The 18,407-nt window shown below is 39.5% G+C and overlaps 2 protein-coding genes across 2 annotated transcripts; one reads left to right on the forward strand and one right to left on the reverse strand.

Annotated features, from left to right (window-relative positions):
- The first annotated feature begins 5,955 nt into the window (after positions 1-5,955).
- Positions 5,956-16,201, forward strand: LOC104455215 (receptor kinase-like protein Xa21). Its single transcript, XM_039317891.1, has 5 exons — positions 5,956-8,167; positions 8,387-8,638; positions 10,115-10,443; positions 15,766-15,891; positions 15,986-16,201. The coding sequence occupies exons 1-5, from the start codon at positions 5,956-5,958 to the stop codon at positions 16,199-16,201; spliced, it is 3,135 nt and encodes a 1,044-aa protein (XP_039173825.1).
- Positions 16,202-17,020: 819 nt separating this feature from the next.
- On the reverse strand, positions 17,021-17,500 carry LOC120295313 (basic form of pathogenesis-related protein 1-like). Its single transcript, XM_039316333.1, has one exon. It carries the CDS (start codon positions 17,495-17,497, stop codon positions 17,021-17,023), a length of 477 nt encoding a protein of 158 aa, XP_039172267.1. The 5' UTR covers positions 17,498-17,500.
- Between the last annotated feature and the right edge of the window lie 907 nt (positions 17,501-18,407).

The following is an 18,407-nucleotide window of genomic DNA, read 5'->3' on the forward strand; positions in this document are numbered from 1 at the left end:
GAACATGATCTCTAATAAAGTAATGTCGAATTTCTATATGCTTCGCTCTTGAGTGGAGAATTGGATTTTTGGTGAGGTTGATAGCGCTAGTGTTGTCGCAATTAATCTCCGTGCATGAGTCTTCAATTTCAAAATCTCTTAGCTGTTGTTTTATCCATATAATTTGCGAACAGCAGCTTCCAAGAGCTACATACTCTGCTTCTGTTGTTGAAAGAGACACAGTGCTTTGTTTCCTTGAAAACCAAGACACTGTTTCGCTTCCAAGCAACCGGCAAGTTCTGAAGTGCTCTTTCTATCAACTCGCAACCGGCCAGATCGCGTCGAATATCCGGAAGATTAAAGTCTCCCTTCTTAGGATACCAAAGACCGATGCTTGATGATGAAGCGACGTATTTAATGATGCGTTTCGCAGCACTGAGATGAGATTCTCTAGGATCTGATTGAAACCTAGCACAGATGCAAACACTCAACAAAATATCAGGTCTAGAGGCACTAAGATAAAGAAGTGATCCAATAATGCTCCTGTATAGCTTTTGATCAACTTTCTTCCCTTCTTCATCTTTGTCTATCTTTAAAGAACTTGACATTGGTATGTCGGTCTTTTTGCACTTTTCCAGTCCAAACCTTTTGACAAGATCATTAACATATTTTTCTTGATAAATAAAAGTTCCTTCCTTCAATTGTTTTACTTGAAGACCAAGAAAGAATGTTAATTCTCCCATCATACTCATTTCAAACTCATCCCGCATAGACTTTGAAAATTTCTTTGAGACTTTCATTAGAGGATCCAAAAATAATATCATCCACATATATTTGAACAAGTAAGAAACTTTTGTTTTCCTTCTTGATAAATAAAGTCGTATCTACTTTACCTTTAACAAAACCATTTTGTATTAGGAACTTACTTAATCTGTCGTACCAAGCCCGAGGTGCTTGCTTTAAACCATACAAAGCCTTTTCGGTCTAAAGGCGAGTCGGGCTTCTTTGGGTCTTCAAACCCTGGTGGTTGTTCCACATAAACTTCCTCATGGATAAATCCATTTAGGAAAGCGCTTTTGACGTCCATTTGGAATAACCTGAAATTCTTATAACAAGCAAACGCAAGTAATAGTCGAATAGCTTCTAACCTTGCCACCTTTGGAGCGTAAGTCTCATCATAGTCTATTCCTTCTTCTTGCGTATATCCCTTGGCCACGAGTCTTGCTTTATTTCGTACGACTTTTCCTTTCTCGTTCATCTTGTTTCGAACACCCATTTAGCTCCAATAACAGTTTTACCTTTTGGTTTGGATGTCAATTCCCGGACATCATTTATGCTAAACTGTCTCGAGCTCTTCTTGCATAGCTTCAATCCAGCTTTCATCGATAAAGCTTCTTCTATGCTCTTTGGTTCAATTTCAGAAACGAGTGCCACAAAGACTAGACTCTTCTCGCCTTTTGGATCAGTGCGAATTCCTTCATTAATTTCACCAATTATAAGATCTTTGGGATGACGGACTTATGCTTCCAGTTACTTGTTGATTTGTCTGGTTGATGATCTCTTTCTTTATTTGGATCTTCACTAACAACCTGATGCTGGTTTTCCAGAGTTTGAGATGCTTCTTGAGTTGTAGACTTTGGAGGGTCTGGAGTAGGTTCAGACTCTTCTTAATGAGTCTGACTTGATTCATCTTGCGTTGAGTCTTAAAATTTGACATTCATTGATTCCTCTACAGACTGACTCTTCTTGTTATAGACTCTGTAAGCTTTGCTTGATGTAGAATATCCAAGGAAGATACCTTCATATGATCTTTCTTCAAACTTACCAATTCGATCTTTTGCATTTTTCAATATAAAACATTTATAACCAAATACATGAAAGTATGAAACAATAGGCTTCTTTTCTTTGAATAACTCATAAGGGGTTTTCTGAAGAATAGATCTTAAGAAGACTCTATTGATAATATAGCAAGCTGTTAAAACAGCTTCAGCCCAAAATCGAGAAGAAATTTTACTTTCAATTAAAAGAGTTCTAGCCATTTCTTGAAGATATCTGTTCTTTCTTTCCACAACTCCATTTTGTTGAGGAGTATATGGAGAGGAGAACACATGCTTAAAGCCAGATTCATCACAGAATTTTGTAAAATCTTGATTTTCAAATTCACCTCCATGATCTGTTCTTATACTAGAGATAACACAACCTTTTTCATTTTGAACCTTTTTAGCAAATTTTTCAAAATACAAAAAGGTTTCGGACTTACTTGAAAGGAAATATACCCAAGTAAAACGGGAATAATCATCAACAATTACTAGGCAATACTTCTTACCCCCAATACTCGAGTTCGGTTGGTCCGAAGAGATCCATATGCAGCAATCGTAGTACATGATTAGTAGAGACATAATTTATTGGCTTAAAAGAATTTCTTACCTGCTTTCCTGAATACATGGAGTGCATGAATCAGTCTTTTGGTATGGCAATTTGGGTAGACCTCGAACAAGCTGTTTTGATGAGATTTTGGCTAATTGCTTCATGTTGACATGACCAAGCTTTTTGTGCCATAAGCTTGCTTCGTCTTGAATTGAGATAAGACATTGCGATTCATTTGGTTTCACATCCAGAAGATATATATTTCCATGTCTTCGACCCATGAAAGATCGAGTAGAGTCTTTCGATTCCAGAACATGTTCCTTCTTGAAAGAAGATCTTGAAACCAGTATCACACAATTGACTAATGCTGAGAAGATTGTAATTGAGTCCTTCCACTAAGGAAACATTACTTATTGTGAGAGTTCCAATTTTCACGGTTCCAAATCCCACAATACTTTCTTTGCTGTTTCCTCCAAATGAAACTTTTCCACCATTTACTTGAGCAAGCTTTATAAAGCAATTTGAGTCTCCCTGTCATGTGTCTTGAGCATCCTTTGTCAAGATACCACTTTACCTGTTTCTTGACGAAGACCGCATTTAAAATAAAGTCTCAAGCTTTCTTTGGTACCCAAATTTTCTTGGGTCCTTTGGTGTTAGTAAGATAAACAGTATTAGCCCATACTTTCTTAACAGGTTTCCATACCATAGGACACTCTTTTTCAAAGTGATCCGGACTATTGCACTTAGAACATCTGAGAGCATTTCTACCTACAGGTTTTACAAATACTTTCTTGAAGTGATTTTTGTAAACCTCACTCGAAAGTCTTTTCTTAATTCTTTCTTTTACTTTAGGAAAATCAATCAAGGGAATTGTTTCTTCTGTCATACCTAGACCAGACTTATTGAAGTAAGGTCTTTGTGCTGAAAGAATTTTCTCAAGTTTTTCAGACCCTATTGAAAATTTCTTTGATATATTTGATAAATCTGTTTTTAAAAAAGCATTTTCTTTTAAAAGATTTTCTTCATTTTCTTTAAGATTGGAAACAGACACGTCTAGACTTTTAACTCTTTCGCTAAAACATTTTCTTTTTGTTTTAGAGCTGAGTTTTCTTTTTCAGTTTGGAAATTCTTTTGAGAGAAGTCTTAAGACTAAAGCATAGATCATCAATATATTTAGAAACTTTGACAGGAATTTTAAAATTACTTGCCTTAAATTCACTGTCTAAGTCTGATCTTGAGTCTGATCCAGAGTCTGAGTCTGATTGTGCCATCAGACATAGATTGGCATATTCATGATCACTTTCTTCACACTCAGTATCACTCCAGGTTTCAGCTTTGAGAGCTTTTCGAAATTTTTCAGCTTTTCCTTTCTTCTTCTTCTTCAGAAGAGGACAGTTGGGTCTGATGTGTCCCTTTTTCTTGCATTCAAAGCAGACTACATCTTTATTTGGTTCCTCATCATCAATGACTTGGTCTGCTGTCTTTGAAAGCTTTGTTTCTTTGAGTTGAACCTTCTTCCTTTTCTGTTTAGTTTTCTGAATCTTCTTATCATGAGAGCAAGCTCCTCATCGTCCATATCATCTTCAGAATCTGTATCATCAGAATCATCATTTGATTTTAATGCAATGGATTTCTTACCTTTTGGATCTTCATCTTCATTGATTCTTTCCACTTCATAGGACTGAAGAGTTCCAATCAGCTCGTCAACAGATAGTGGCATAATTCTCTGCGTCTCTCTTATCGAAGTCTTTATGTGATTCCAATCCTGGAGAGTCCACGCAGTAGCTTGTTTACCTTCATGGGATCAGAAGTTGGTTGACCTTGATTTTCAAGACCATTCACAATATCTGTAAAACGACTAAACATGTCAGATATTGATTCTCCTGGTTTCATTCTGAAGGCTTCGTATTGACCGAGAAGAATGTTGATTCTTGTTTCCTTCACTCAACTGTTCCTTCATAGGTGATATGCAATCTGTCCCAAACTTCTTTTGCTGTACCACAAGAAGATATTCTATTATATTCAGTTGGTGATAAAGCACAATATAAGGAGTAAATTGCTTTTGCATCGAGTGTTTGTCTCTTGGTTATTTCATCCTGAGACATTCCGCTGGATTCTTCAGTTTCTTTTCCTCTTTCAGAGACTGATGCAGTGGTAGGAGTAATTCCTTTTTCTACAACGTCCCATTCCAGAGGATCCTTTGATCGTAGGAAAGCTTTCATCTTGTTCTTCCAGATGTTGTAATCCATTCCATCAAAGTAGGGTGGTCTGGTATTGCTTTGCCCTTCCATCAGCCCCCGGTGCTAGCATACTAGCCATGGATCTTTTACTATGAAGTAAAACACTTCAAATAAAGTAAGTACACAGGCTCTAATACCAATTGATATTGCTAGTATAAACACCTAGAGGGGGGGTGAATAGGCGCACAAACAATTTTTGCCAAATACGGAAGCAATTCTTAACAAAATGAAATACGATCGAGGTAAAGAAAGAGAAATTGGAACACAGGATTTATAGTGGTTCGGCTTATTCCAAGCCTACGTCCACTCTTCCGCACTGACAGCCCACCGGCTGGATTTCACTATGATCAAAAGAGAAGTTACAGCACAGCTTTGCCTTGATTCCACAGTGTAGATGTTCTACCACACCTTCTCAAGGTCTCTCACAAATATAGACTCTCTTTTGTATACAAGTATTCGCTCAAAGGAATTATCTAAACAAATAGGAGCTTCAGACTTTGGAATTCTTCTATCGCGCACACCTCGAACAACTAAGAACGTCTTCCTTATATACTCCTTTATGCCATCATACCCGTTGGCACTTACCAAAGGAATTCCTCCAATCTACCCGTTGGACGGAATCAATTAGGAAGATTGTTCGAGCTATTAAAGGAACGTGTTGATAGCCCATCAATCTGTTCGCCCATACAATCGGGATCTCGGTTTCCATAAGTAGAATCTTCCAATAATATTTAGACAATCATCGAATCTTCAGTCTTTGAATCAAACTTGATCAATCAAAGGATTTCGATACGTCTTCTCCAGCCACGAGATCTTCTCCGGATGATAAGGTCAAATCTGAACAAAACATCCAGTTCTCGGATAACCTTTCTTCAACGGATTAGAGACTGTCAATGAGGATAGACTTTGAATCTTGAGTCTGGCAGTCCGGAAGTCTTCAGACTTTAACTAACAGAGTCTGCAGACCTTCAGACTAAACTGATGGAAACGTTTTGTCAACTTCAAAACACTTCACGAGGATTTCTCCAACAATTGTAACTCTATGGTTCTCCAAGTATCGGTGGATTATAACCGCTTGCTCTTCTAGTTGGGTAAATATCAATTTTTAGACCGAATCATGTAAATCTCAGAAGTTCTTTATTATTTCTCATTTATTTTTCTGGTTATTTCGCATTAATTAATTAATCACAAAATTTGGTTAGTTTCCATATTATTTCATAAGTCTTCGGTCTTCGGTCTTCGGTCTTCAGGAGAGAGAAAGTTCACATAACTTCCCATGATGGAGTTAGTCAATAATTGATTTGTGCGCAGAGTAAAGGCTTATAAATTCAGCTCAGACTGAAAGTGGATCACTGGATCACTGGACGAGATGGGGAAACAACTATTTCTTATTCTCAACTTTGTTCTCTTGTGGTGGTGGAGCTCAATCACAATCTCCGGATCATACTCGCAAAACCAAACAGATCGGCTTGCGTTAGCCTCCTTCAAAAATGCAATACATGAAGACCCGTTCGGAGTCTTGAGCTCTTGGAATGATTCTACCCATCATTGTGAGTGGCAAGGTGTTTTCTGCAGCAAAAGGCATCCTGGGAGGGTCACGTCCCTAGTCCTAAGATCACAAGGCTTGGAAGGCTTCCTATCTGCTCATATAGGTAACCTCTCTTTCCTAAGGGTCATGGTTTTACAGAACAACAGCTTCCATGGCGAAATCCAACCACAGATTGGCAACTTGTTTCAGCTCCGTAATCTCGATCTTAGTAACAACTCATTTCGTGGGCCAATACCCTCCAATCTTTCCCACCGCTTGAACCTTGAGATCCTGAATCTCATAGATAACCAACTTGTGTGGGGAATTCATTTCGATCTTGGTTCTTTAACAAGACTTAAACAATTGCTCTTGTCTAAGAACAGTCTTGTAGGTCCTATTCCTCGTTGGATTGGAAACCTCTCGCAGCTACAAGAGCTCTCCTTGGCAGAAAATGAGTTGAGCGGAGAAATACCCAAGGAATTGTCCAGACTCAAGAGATTGATACTTTTCCAACTACGTTCCAACAAACTAACCGGTGAGGTTCCAACAGGGATTTTAAACGTCTCTGACCTTCATGTATTCAGTGTTAGTCATAACCAGTTGTGGGGAATTTTTCTCAATGATGTCGGCACCGCTTCTCCTTCTCTCTACTTCCTTGGCGCCAGCTATAACTTGTTCACCGGGATGATTCCGTCAACGTTAACGAATGCCACAGGTCTTAAGAATCTTATACTTTTGAACAACAATTTCCATGGGCCAATACCAAAAAATCTGGGAAGTCTAAAGGGCCTTTATGTGATTGCATTGGGTTTAAACCAGTTGCAGGATGACTTGAGTTTTATTTCTTCTTTAGCTAATTGTTCCAACTTAAAAACTCTCGGGGTGGAATGGAACTTAATTCACGGATCATTGCCGAGATCCTTCTCCAATCTCTCCACAATTAAGCGGATATCTATGTCAGGCAATCATATCAAAGGATCTCTTCCTTTAGCCCTTGGAAATCTCTTCAACTTGTCTTTCTTGGGTTTAATTGATAATTTTCTAACTGATTGTATTCCTCATTCCATCGGAGCACTTTCCAACTTGCAGCAACTTCATTTGAGCAGGAACATGTTTACTGGAGAGATACCATCTTCGATTGGTAACATTACGTCATTAGGTCTCCTTGACCTTTCCTCCAACATTTTCCAAGGCTACATACCGCAAAGTCTCGGCAACTGTAAGCAACTAATTGAGCTTGATTTTTCGAATAATAACCTAATTGGCTCAGTTCCTGCCGAAATCGTGGGCCTTTCTTCCTTGTCGATCGCGTTGAGTTTAGCAAATAATAATTTAAGTGGATCTCTTCCATTGCAAGTTGGATCTTTAAAGAACCTTGGCAAATTAGATCTGTCTTACAATAGACTGACCGGGTTAATCCCGGCATCCATCAGCGAGTGCTTGGTATTGGAGCGACTTCACTTAGAAGCTAATTCTTTTCATGGTCAAATCCCCGAAGCTTTACGTCCATTACGAGGTCTAAAAGAGCTGGACCTTTCCAATAATAATTTTTCTGGTCCAATCCCAAGCTTTCTCGCAGAGCTCCCACTACTCGAGTACTTGAATTTGTCCTTCAATCAACTAGAAGGACAAGTTCTAGAGCGTGGAGTTTTTCTTAATGCAAGTTCTGTATCGATTTATGGAAATACAAAACTCTGTGGAGGTGTTCCCAGTCTGAAGCTACCTCTTTGCAAATCATCAAGCTCTAAGAAGTCTTCTTCAACCAAGGCTAGGGTAATATATTGGGTTGCTGGCACTTTGTTATGTTTAGCTTTGTTGCTCCTATGTCTGGCTATCTTTTACCACAAAAAGAAGCAGACGACAACCATTGCCTCCACTTCATTATCTTTTGAGAACCAATTCTTGAGGATTTCTTATGAAGAACTCCTGAGAGCGACTAATAGATTCTCCGAGACCAATTCGATTGGTAAAGGGAGATATGGCACAGTTTTTAAGGGGATTCTTGATGGCGGTGCCACGGTGGCAATAAAGGTGCTCAATCTAATGCAAAGAGGTGCTTTGAGGAGTTTTATCTCCGAATGTCGAACTCTAGGAACCATTAGACACCGAAACCTCGTGAAGATACTAAGTGTCTGTTCGGGCGTGGACTTTCGTGGCAATGACTTCAAAGCTCTAATATATGAGTTCATGGCTAATGAGAGCTTGGAGGAGTGGCTGCACCTTGGGACTATTGGATGAGATGAGTGTAACGAATCAAGAAATTTGAGACTAGTGCAAAGGTTAAACATCGCCATCGACATAGCTACTGCGATCAAATATCTCCACAAGGGTTGTTATCCAGCAATCGTTCATGGAGATTTGAAGCCAAGTAATGTGCTTTTGGACAATGACATGGTGGCTCGAGTTGGAGATTTTGGGCTTGCAAAGATCATTTCAACAGTGTGTGTTGAAGCCACAGGAGTTCAGGACCAATGTAGTTCAACTTCAACCGCAGTCAAAGGATCCATTGGCTATGTGCCTCCTGGTATGAAATTGTCATATTTTCTCGATTATTTGTTATTTGATTGCGATAGTAATATGAGAGTGCCAAAAGTTTGAATAAACAATGATTCTTAACGTTATGTTATATTTTGTATGCTCTGACACCTCTTTATCACAGCTCAATTTCTCTTTCCCCTATTAATAGCATCCGCAGAAAAAGAAAATAGATATCTTTTTGTACAAAAAGATTACTAGTAGCTTGTCCTAATCATATTTGAAATTAAGATGAGAATGAACCATTGTAATTTTGACCAATGAGTGGAAAATGTTTGGACAAAACTTGTGAATCCATGCTAACAAATAGATTAAGCATATTGCGTCATCTCATATTTATATTTTCTTTCTATAATAAGTATTTTGTCTCACATAACGTTCATGCCACTAAAACGGATTGCGATTCTCTTTTGGTATGTCATGATTTAAGGTCTTGACAATAAATAATTTTTCCTTCATGGCAGACCCTTTCATGACCTATAATTTAATATTTGAAAGATATATTAGATGACATGACATTTACGCTAGAAATTATTAGAGGATACACTAATTGACAACATGATGAGCTCTATCCAACTTTCACTTTCCCTAAACTTCTTGGTTAGAGCATATTAAGACAAATTTACGCATTGACAAGTATAAATCCATCACCGTCGACAAATCACTCTAAGTCTCTTCTTTTTCCCCCACTGTGTTCGTTTTTTGCCTATTCTTCTAGGCAATTTCTTCTCGTCTTTGCATAAAAGAAAGTGTGGTATAGGTATTAAACAAAATCTGGATCATGAAAATGACAAGCCCCACGTGGATCTCACATGTTTCCACTCAAAAAACCGGAGATTCAAATTTAGTTAACACATAAACTTCTACCAAGGCCTTCATCTAACATATTTTCTTCTTTTCCTGTTTTCACCCGTACCTTACTAGAGGACAAAGCCACTCTTGATGTTTAGGCAATTTGTGTTGCAAACATACGACAACTTTGGTTGCACTTAGTAGTTCTGGAGAAGAAGAGTTCATATGTTGTTAACTGATCTTTGGTGCACTTTATATATTCTAAAATCTCATTTCTCTACTGTTGATGCATTTCTCAACGGTTGATGCACTTTATAAGAGTTCGTACGACAGGCACTAGACATCAGCCATGTACAGAAAACTAAACAAAAATTAAACAGGGAGAAATGAAAGCTAAAAACCAGTAGGGGCTTTGGGACCCTTTGCCTTGCTCTGGCAGACGATCCATTGGCTTCTGCCGTGCATGGCAAGCCCGACAGAGAAGTCAGTGAGGGCTTGCAAGGCATCGCCTTATGTTGGTAGCGATTGGTGTGAGCCCTCACAACTGTCCTTGGCAAGCTCTTGCAAATAGACATCAAGCAAAATCCCATGTGATTTAGGAACTTTTTCTATACAATTAATTCAAGAAAAAGTGTCTATTCATTCCTATTTAATGTCTTGATGAAATTTGCAGAGTATGGCATGGGACACAAGGTTTCCACACTTGGGGATGCATATAGTTACGGCATTCTATTATTGGAGATATTCACTGGAAAAAGACCCACCGAAGAGGCCTTTGGGCACCATCTTAACCTCCACAACTTCGTCCGAACGGCTCTTCCGGATCGGGCAATGGACATCGTAGACTTAAGCCTTTTGAGTGAAGCTGGTGATCGACAACAGGAGATCAAGATCAGAGATTGCATTTTCTCCATATTCGAAGTTGGAGTCGCATGTTCGATGGAATCACCGCCGGATCGGATGGATATGACTGAGGCGATCAGGAAATTACACTTGATCAAGGCAAGTTACGAAGCCAAAGAGAGGAGGATAGGTATGTAGTTAAATCAATTTTCTCATTTCATCTTGGAACTCCTTCACTAGTAGAGAAAATCATCTTGCAAAGGTAGTGCTAGCAAATTGACATGAACGTCTCCCTCACTAGCCTGCCTACCCATACCCATTATGTGTAATTTTTATAATTACACCAATATCTATATTTAATAATCATAGAAAGTGGATGTATGGAGTTAAAGTCTATCTATTTCCACCAAGTAACCGTGTAAAAGTTGATGAATTTTCTTATTTGTTCGGTTCTCTTCATTTCTGATGCCATTGTGGATTGATGCATTGCTTAATTACCATGGCTGGGTCATTGCCCTTGCCCCTCTCTCTCTGCACGCTTGTGTACTAATATGTGACCTCACTGTGAGGTCACAAGCTCAAGGTCAACTCTTAATGTCATGCTTAAGCGAGAGCCCGCGGTCAATTGGAGACCAAGCTTGATCAAATCCAAAGACAATGAGAGGGAGGCAACCTCATCAGAAGATCATGAGCTGATGGCCAACTCTTAATGTCGCCATTGAGAGTGAACTCACTGTCAATTGGAAACCATGCTTGATCAAATTTGGGTGACGTCACCATCAAAATTATGTTGTGGTCATGTTGCCGACACCGGCTGCCACCGTGTGTGACCCATACCTCTTCTCCAAACCTCCTTTTCTTTTATCTTTTTTATTTGCTATGTCATCAAATTCGAAGTTTTTATTTTTACTTTTTTTTGGTTGATAGAGATAGTGTTAACAAAGGCATAAATGGGACAAGATCAAAAAGGGAACATGGATGCATATATGTTGCACTTGTCAATGTGCTTATTACATTGTCTAATTATCCTTGTCAAGTCTTCCCACTCAACCAACCCCATCTCTTTCTTCACCATTAGCCACCGTCTCTGGCCGTTGTAGCCAATTGTCATCACAGTCGCCTCCCCCATGTCTCGCCACTTTCTCCTTCGTGTCATCCACAACCATCTTTGCTCTCTCTATTTGCTGACCCAACACTCTCCCTCACTCTCTCTCTTCCCTCAACACCAAATCTCTGTGAGGTCTCGGCACTACCATTGATGACCTGATCTGGTCATGGCCTTGAGATCTCACCAAGATCTTAGTGGAGAGGCCAGATAAGGGGGAGGCATCCTCAGATCTGGAGACGACCCTCTAACCTCATCACTGTCGACAACTTAATCGTAATGACTAGGGGAGCTTGATGCGAGGTCTTGAGACCAGCCAGAGGCATGAACTTGACGTTTAGGCAGTGAAATTAATAAGAGAGAATCGTGTCTTGGTTTGGTGTTGGAGACAACGGATAGATACATAAATGGTACAATGGATCTACATCCAAGGAACGTAAATAGGGATGGTGAAGGCCATAAAATACAATGCCTTAGATCTAGCATAAAATATGTAACCAGACGGCATAGTCACAAAAACACGAAGAAACATAGACTAATTCATAATATGAATGGCCTAGGCTATTTTAGGCTACATTACTGGCCAACTGTCAATAGAGTGCGAGGTCTTACAATAGCGTGTCATCAAGAAGCTCAAGTTTGGCATTAAGATCACCAATATCAGGGGCGGTTGACTTCCTGGATTGAGATCAAAACAAGAACAATATAGTGAGAAAATGTTGAATTGTGTATCGCTTTAATGAACAATGTATTACATTATACAGGCATATGTATCCAGAACAATAAACACAAAACGAGAAGTAAGCTAAATCAGGATTTAATAAAAACACCGGAATCAATTATGACCAATTACAATCCACACAAAGTCACATAAACTTGCACATTTCCTAACTATTGGAATTCATCATAACAATAAACAAGTGCTTTTAAAAATTTCTCTATGAAAGTTTGAGGTTGAAATTACTCTCGCAAATCTGTTCTATAGATTAGAAACTTTTTTTTTCACTTTTTTGGTCAATATAGTAGAGACTGTTGAGATAAGTGGCCCTGGCTGTATTATTAACAAAGCAATGGAAGGGTGACCACATCCTATGGTAAATCAAAAAAGAAAACAGCGCTCTCCTGCAATTGGCTTACGATTAGCCAACAACTAGCTAACAATCATCACATGAGCCCTTCCTCTAGTAGCATGGAGCATAAAAGTCGAAAGAGCAAGAATACTTGAAATCTGCCAAAGCCATTTCAAGCGGTCGCAGAATATTGCTAATCTGCTTAAGTTGCTTTTATGCGCAACATGTTATGCATCCATATTTTTCAAAACTAGCTATTTCTAATACTAAAATCTAACAACCTAATCAAGGCCTATTTTTCTAACCAATTTCCCATTTTTATTTTCCAGAATTATTTTCGTTTTCTTATCTCATTCTCGATCCCTCCTCTGAATCAAATCTTCACTCAGATACTCCATGAATTTCAGCATCACTTCAGTCAAAGAAATTGGTAACAAACATGCCCAGTGATTAAGAAATTATGAAAATAAAAACACCACATCGCGGGTAAGTAGAACAACACTTGGATGGGCTTCGGATCAATTCAATCTACACCCAAAAGAGAGTGACCAGCAAAGGAATGGTGATGACAGCCCACATCCGGCGAGTTCAAGGCACAGCAAAATGGTTATTTGTTGAAAAAATTTCACCAATTCACCTAACAATCTCCTAAATCATCATACAGGTTCAAATGATAAAAATGACATCACAAGAAGTCCAAATTGAACTCCAATTAGATAAGCCAGCAAATCCAAATTTCATTCCACCATGATCAAATATGCCAAAGGTTCTATTTCTTTCAAAATTGACATGTGTTCTTAACGCCCATTCATTGCCCACTAATTTTATGAAAAGTACATGCAAGTATTGGCTAGATGAATAAACGTCCAGGCTGCAAAGAAGAATACAAAACACACACTGCAATTATGATTTAATATCAAATCAAAACTTTGTTTAATCCCTGGCTTCAATCAATCGAATGAGTTTCTGTATCCATAAAGGTGCTGAGGTAACCGTTAAGCAAAGCCTACTAAAAACTTGGTTTCAAATTCGCAAGAAAAGCAAAAAGAGAATAGGAAAGCAGGATTCGCCTGTACTGAATTGATCTTTCCTCACCAAAATTTACGTGCATATACCCGTACTCAAACCTTTCAAGTTGAGAGCAATGCGGAAATGGAAAGAGCTAGGGTTTCTCCCAGTGCTGTCCAACTTTGACTTCGTCCTCCCAGGGCCTTGAAACACAGCAATAACAAAGATGTGAATGACGGACAGAAAAGAAAACATGTAATGAAGACAACGAAAAGCAGAGAGAAGATACAGAGTCCATATTAATGACTGGGGCCTTGTCAAGTCCAGTCAGCGAGCTTCTCTGAACTTCTATTTTGAGAGATAAGCTCTCGGCAGCATATTCAGCAGATTTCAGCGAAAACCATTGCTCATTCACAAGGGAGACGTGTCCAGTAAACATAACATTGTAAGCACTAGTAGAAAAAGATGACAAGTCTAATCCAACAAAAAGAGTATAACAAGTTTAAACCAACAATAAGCATATGAACAACAGAATCAACACGGTTCCACTTGAATTTGGCAAACATACTTCAGTATCGATTTAGTTTCATATAGGACTCGTGTGCAAGAATGGACAACGACCAATGTACCACCGATTAACTGAGGACCGAAATTCTTTACAATCTGAAAGCATGAATAGCAAACAGAGAAGATGTTAGCATGGCACTGTGAAGATTTAGCTAAAAGATACTCACTTCTTTACTCTTCACTCATTAACACACATACATGCACAAGCACTCCCCAAGCACCTCACTGCTTTCTGTTTTTCCTCAGGCTTTTTTATGTTAGTTCATGGCAAAGAACTAATCCATCCAAGGTTGGACCTTCCAGGCTCTCTATAGATTCAAGAGTAAGACATCTCTCCTATTTACCCCACTCAGAATTCACCAGTCCATGTATTTTTCACGACAAACGGATTTACCTTCCGGACGAAATCGCATTATGATGCAAGCCAATAGGCGCATCTGGCTCTTGAGAAATTTTCTATCCTATCATATCAATATGAAAGCTTCCCCGGCCACTATGACGAATAGCAATCAGCGCAATTGAGAAATCCTCGATTAGCCCACACAACAGCTCAAAGGAAATTCACGAGTGTAATCAAATTCGCAAGTGCATAATTATTAAGCATCATTAAAGCAAATACCAAATTAAGACCACAACACCAATCAGCCGAGCAAAAGAATACACAACCAGTGAGCATATTCTCAATCCAGTGAATACAATCCGTCAGATGCTAAAACCCTTGGGTATACGTAAGTCGACATGCTTTGCTAAGCGATGAGGCTGAAAGAAAAAGGAATAGAGAAGAGTAATAAGGAGAAAAGGAAAAGAAGACAGTCGCCTGGGGGGTCGAAAAGAAAGAAAACAGAAGTGGATGTATGGAGTTATGTTTACCTATTTCCACCAAGTAATTATGTAAAATTTGATGAATTTGCTTATTTGTCCTATTCTCTTCATTTCTGATTCCACTGTGGATCGATGCATTGCTTAATTACCATGACTAGGCCATTGCCCTCACCTTTCTTTCTCTCCGTGCTTGCTTGTGTACTAGAAGGTGACCTCACTGTGAGGAGGTCATGAGCTCATGGCCAACTCTTAATGTCACACTTAACTGAGAGCCCGTAGTCAATTGGAGACCAAGCTTGATCAAATCCAAAGACAAGGAAAGGGAGGCAACCTCATCACAAGATCATGAGCTCAAGGCCAACTGTCAACGTTGCTATGCCAACGAAATTATGTTGCGGTCATGTTGCTGACACCGGCGGCCACCGTGTGTGGCCCCTACCTCCTCTCCAAGCCTCCTTTTCTTTATCTTTTTTTCTTTGCCATGTGATCGAATTACAGAGTTTTTCTTCTTCTTTTTTATCAATAGAGATATAGAGTTGACAAACACATAAATGAGACAAGATCAAAAAGGAAACGCAGACACATATTTATTGCACTTGTCGATGGGTTATCACATTGTCTAATAATCCTGTCAAGTCTTCCCAGTCAACCAACTCTCTCTTTCTTCACAATTTGCCACCATCTCCGCCCATTGTGGCCACCTACCATTACCGCTGCCTCCTCCACGTCTCGCCACTTTCTCCATCATGTCATCATGGTCGCCCTTAAATGAGAGAGGGAGAGAGATAGCTACACGTGGTTGAACTGCCAGAATCTCAGCTTTTGAGGTGGATCTCGCGCTTCTTTTGGCGATGTTTTGTACTTTTGATTGTGCTTTGTGTTACAAAACTAACGGCGTTGTCGTCCCAGCAGAAGATCACGGGCGTGGACCGCAAGTGTGTCCCACCCTCCTTTTTCTTAATATACACCTTCCTCGTCATTAACCTCATCACCGTCGCCACTGCTGTCACCGCCGTCGCCGCCTTAGGAGGGCCAGTATGGCGTTGTCTGCAAAGAGGCCGTGAGGCCACCATGTGGTGGAGATACGTGACCCCTTGAAGAAGATGCCGCTCCGACTCGGCACCTTCAGCACCCCGAGGAGGCTGCTCTCGCCAATGACGATGCCGCTGGCAGCCTCCGCGGCTCGAATGCCAAGACCAACTTCCTCCTCCTCCTCCCTCCGCTGCCTCCGCCCTCTCCCTCGCCCTCAAATGACACAAGCCTCGCGTGGTTGTGGGGTGGGCTCCATAAGGAGGGAAAAGATGGGGAGGAGAAGAGAGAGCGGTGTTGGGATTTTGAGGAGTGATTGGGTGAGGTATAAAATTAATAACAGACTCATGGTTTGATCTGGTGGTGGAGACAGCAGATAAGTAAATTAACGTTACAATGGATCTACATCCAAGAGACATGAATAGTGATAGTGAAGGCGATAAAATACAATGCCTTAGATGTGGTATAAAATACATAACGCGACGGCATAGTGAGTAAAGTACGGAGCAAACAAAAACTATCTCGCAATATGGACAACATAGGCTATATTAGGCAAATGTCCATGAGATATATACTAAACTGCTGATCAACTGTCAATAGCATACGACAACTTGTAATAGAATGCTGTCAAGAAGCTCAAGTTCGGCATCAGGATCAATATCAACTTGGATTGAGATCAAAATAGGAACAATATAATGTTGATATGGAGTCAGATAGTGAGAATATTGAATTGTGTATTGTGCAATTGAAAAAGGGAAGTAATCTAATATGGGATATTTAACTCCAAACCATTGGCACATCCATGAATCGCCACACGTAAAAAGCCCTTCCTCTTATATCGTGAAGCATAAAAGCCGAAGGAACACTTACAAAGGTATATATAACCAGTTGATGATCAAGAACACTTTGAATCTGCCAAAGCCATTGCAAACAGTAGCAAAATATTGCTACTTTGCTTGTAATAATCTATTTAAGTTGCTCTTATGAGCAACATGTTATACATCCATATTTTCCTAAACTAGCTCATAAGTCATATTAAGCTAGTCGCTTTTATTTTTCCTTTACTTTTTATATAATACCCTATGACGCGTATAATAATAGGTCATAAGTAAGCTTGTCACTCTAAAAGACTTTCCTAGTATGGAAGTTCTCCTTCATAGTTGCCTAGAGGATCATAGTTGCACACAACGTACCACCACCCGTTGTTACACTGAACCCTAGCGCACCCAACTCGGACCGAGTCACGCCAAACCATCTGAGTGTAGTGCAAGCAGTCACACCCGCTCGAGCAAGTGTTGGTGTTGTAATTGTAGTTTTGCTTCTCTGCGACCCACAAGCTAACGGCATAGGTGCCGGTGAATGTGCTAGTGCCCTTGGCAAGGTTCTCGCCGTAGGGCCCATTGGAGTGCACAAGGCTGCAGTCGCCGACCCGTTGATTTGCGTAGCTTTGGGCGTAGGTAGCAAGGGCGTTGTCCCATGTCACATTCGCCACACCAACTTGCTTCCGAGCGACATTATGAGAGTCAAGATAGTCTTGGGGTGAGTTTTGGGCATGACTAAGTTGAAAGAGAGAAATGAAAACAAGAGAGATGATGATGGTCAGAGAATTCATGATGCTCAAGGAATTAGCTGATGTTGGTTCAAGGTGATATTTTTGGTGATCATTAGGCTATTTATAGAAAAAAAAAAAACATGGAGATTTTCAGGGCTTCAACTCATTGTGTGCGATGAACTTATCCGGAACATCTCCTTTGGACAGTTCAACTTTGCGTTAAAATCCAGACTGATCAAGAAATGATAAAATTAGTAAATGCGGCATCTAGGTAATTGGTTTTGCATGTTCTTTCTTTCCTCAAATGGAAGTAAAGTAAAAGGCTTTAGCAAAGTTTGAAGTTTCAGCAAGTTTGATGCAGTAATTAAAGTATAATGTTAGACGTTATTTGGAGTAATGCTAAAGACATTGAGATTAGTGCATGAAATTAAATTATTAGGGGATCTAAAAAACTTTGTCCAAGTGTGATGAACAAACAGGTCTTTCTCTCTCTCTCTCTACACCATTCAAAAGCCACCACAACTCGTCATCGTATCCATCTTCGTTTTTTAAGATCCACTGTCCATCTTCAACTAGACTTACGATCTCCAGCGTCCCCCACCTTAAAACAATACGTCACTATCCTCTCATAGGAGAAATACATCAAAGATACCAAAAATTATGTATAGCACTCACTTTAATGTCAAAAATTTTCGTCGAATACTTAAATATCAAATCTAACAAAAAACGATTAATTATGTCTCCAGAGAGAAATTCTGACTAAAATATATATGTGACATTTATAAATAAAATTTTAATATGAGCTGGGATTTAAAAAAAAAAAAAAAAAAAGTCTGTGGCATTTCCATGTGTACATTTCTCCTCATCTCCCTTCACGTCATTTTTTTTTTTCCTTTTTTCTTCTCTTTTCTCCCTTGTGCACCCTCACTACTTCACGTTGTAAATGGACTCCTCGACCACAACTTCATCG

The sequence above is a fragment of the Eucalyptus grandis genome, chromosome 7, assembly GCF_016545825.1.
Source record: "Eucalyptus grandis isolate ANBG69807.140 chromosome 7, ASM1654582v1, whole genome shotgun sequence".
NCBI lineage: Eukaryota > Viridiplantae > Streptophyta > Magnoliopsida > Myrtales > Myrtaceae > Eucalyptus > Eucalyptus grandis.

Excerpts from the sequence above, each read along its gene's own strand:
- LOC104455215 (XM_039317891.1), top strand. The coding sequence starts at position 5,956 with ATGGGGAAACAACTATTTCTTATTCTCAACTTTGTTCTCTTGTGGTGG. Across the intron at positions 8,639-10,114 it reads CATTGGCTATGTGCCTCCTG|AGTATGGCATGGGACACAAG; the intron begins GTATGAAATTGT and ends TGAAATTTGCAG. Across the intron at positions 15,892-15,985 it reads TCGCCGCCTTAGGAGGGCCA|CACCCCGAGGAGGCTGCTCT; the intron begins GTATGGCGTTGT and ends CGGCACCTTCAG.
- LOC120295313 (XM_039316333.1), bottom strand. The coding sequence starts at position 17,497 with ATGAATTCTCTGACCATCATCATCTCTCTTGTTTTCATTTCTCTCTTT.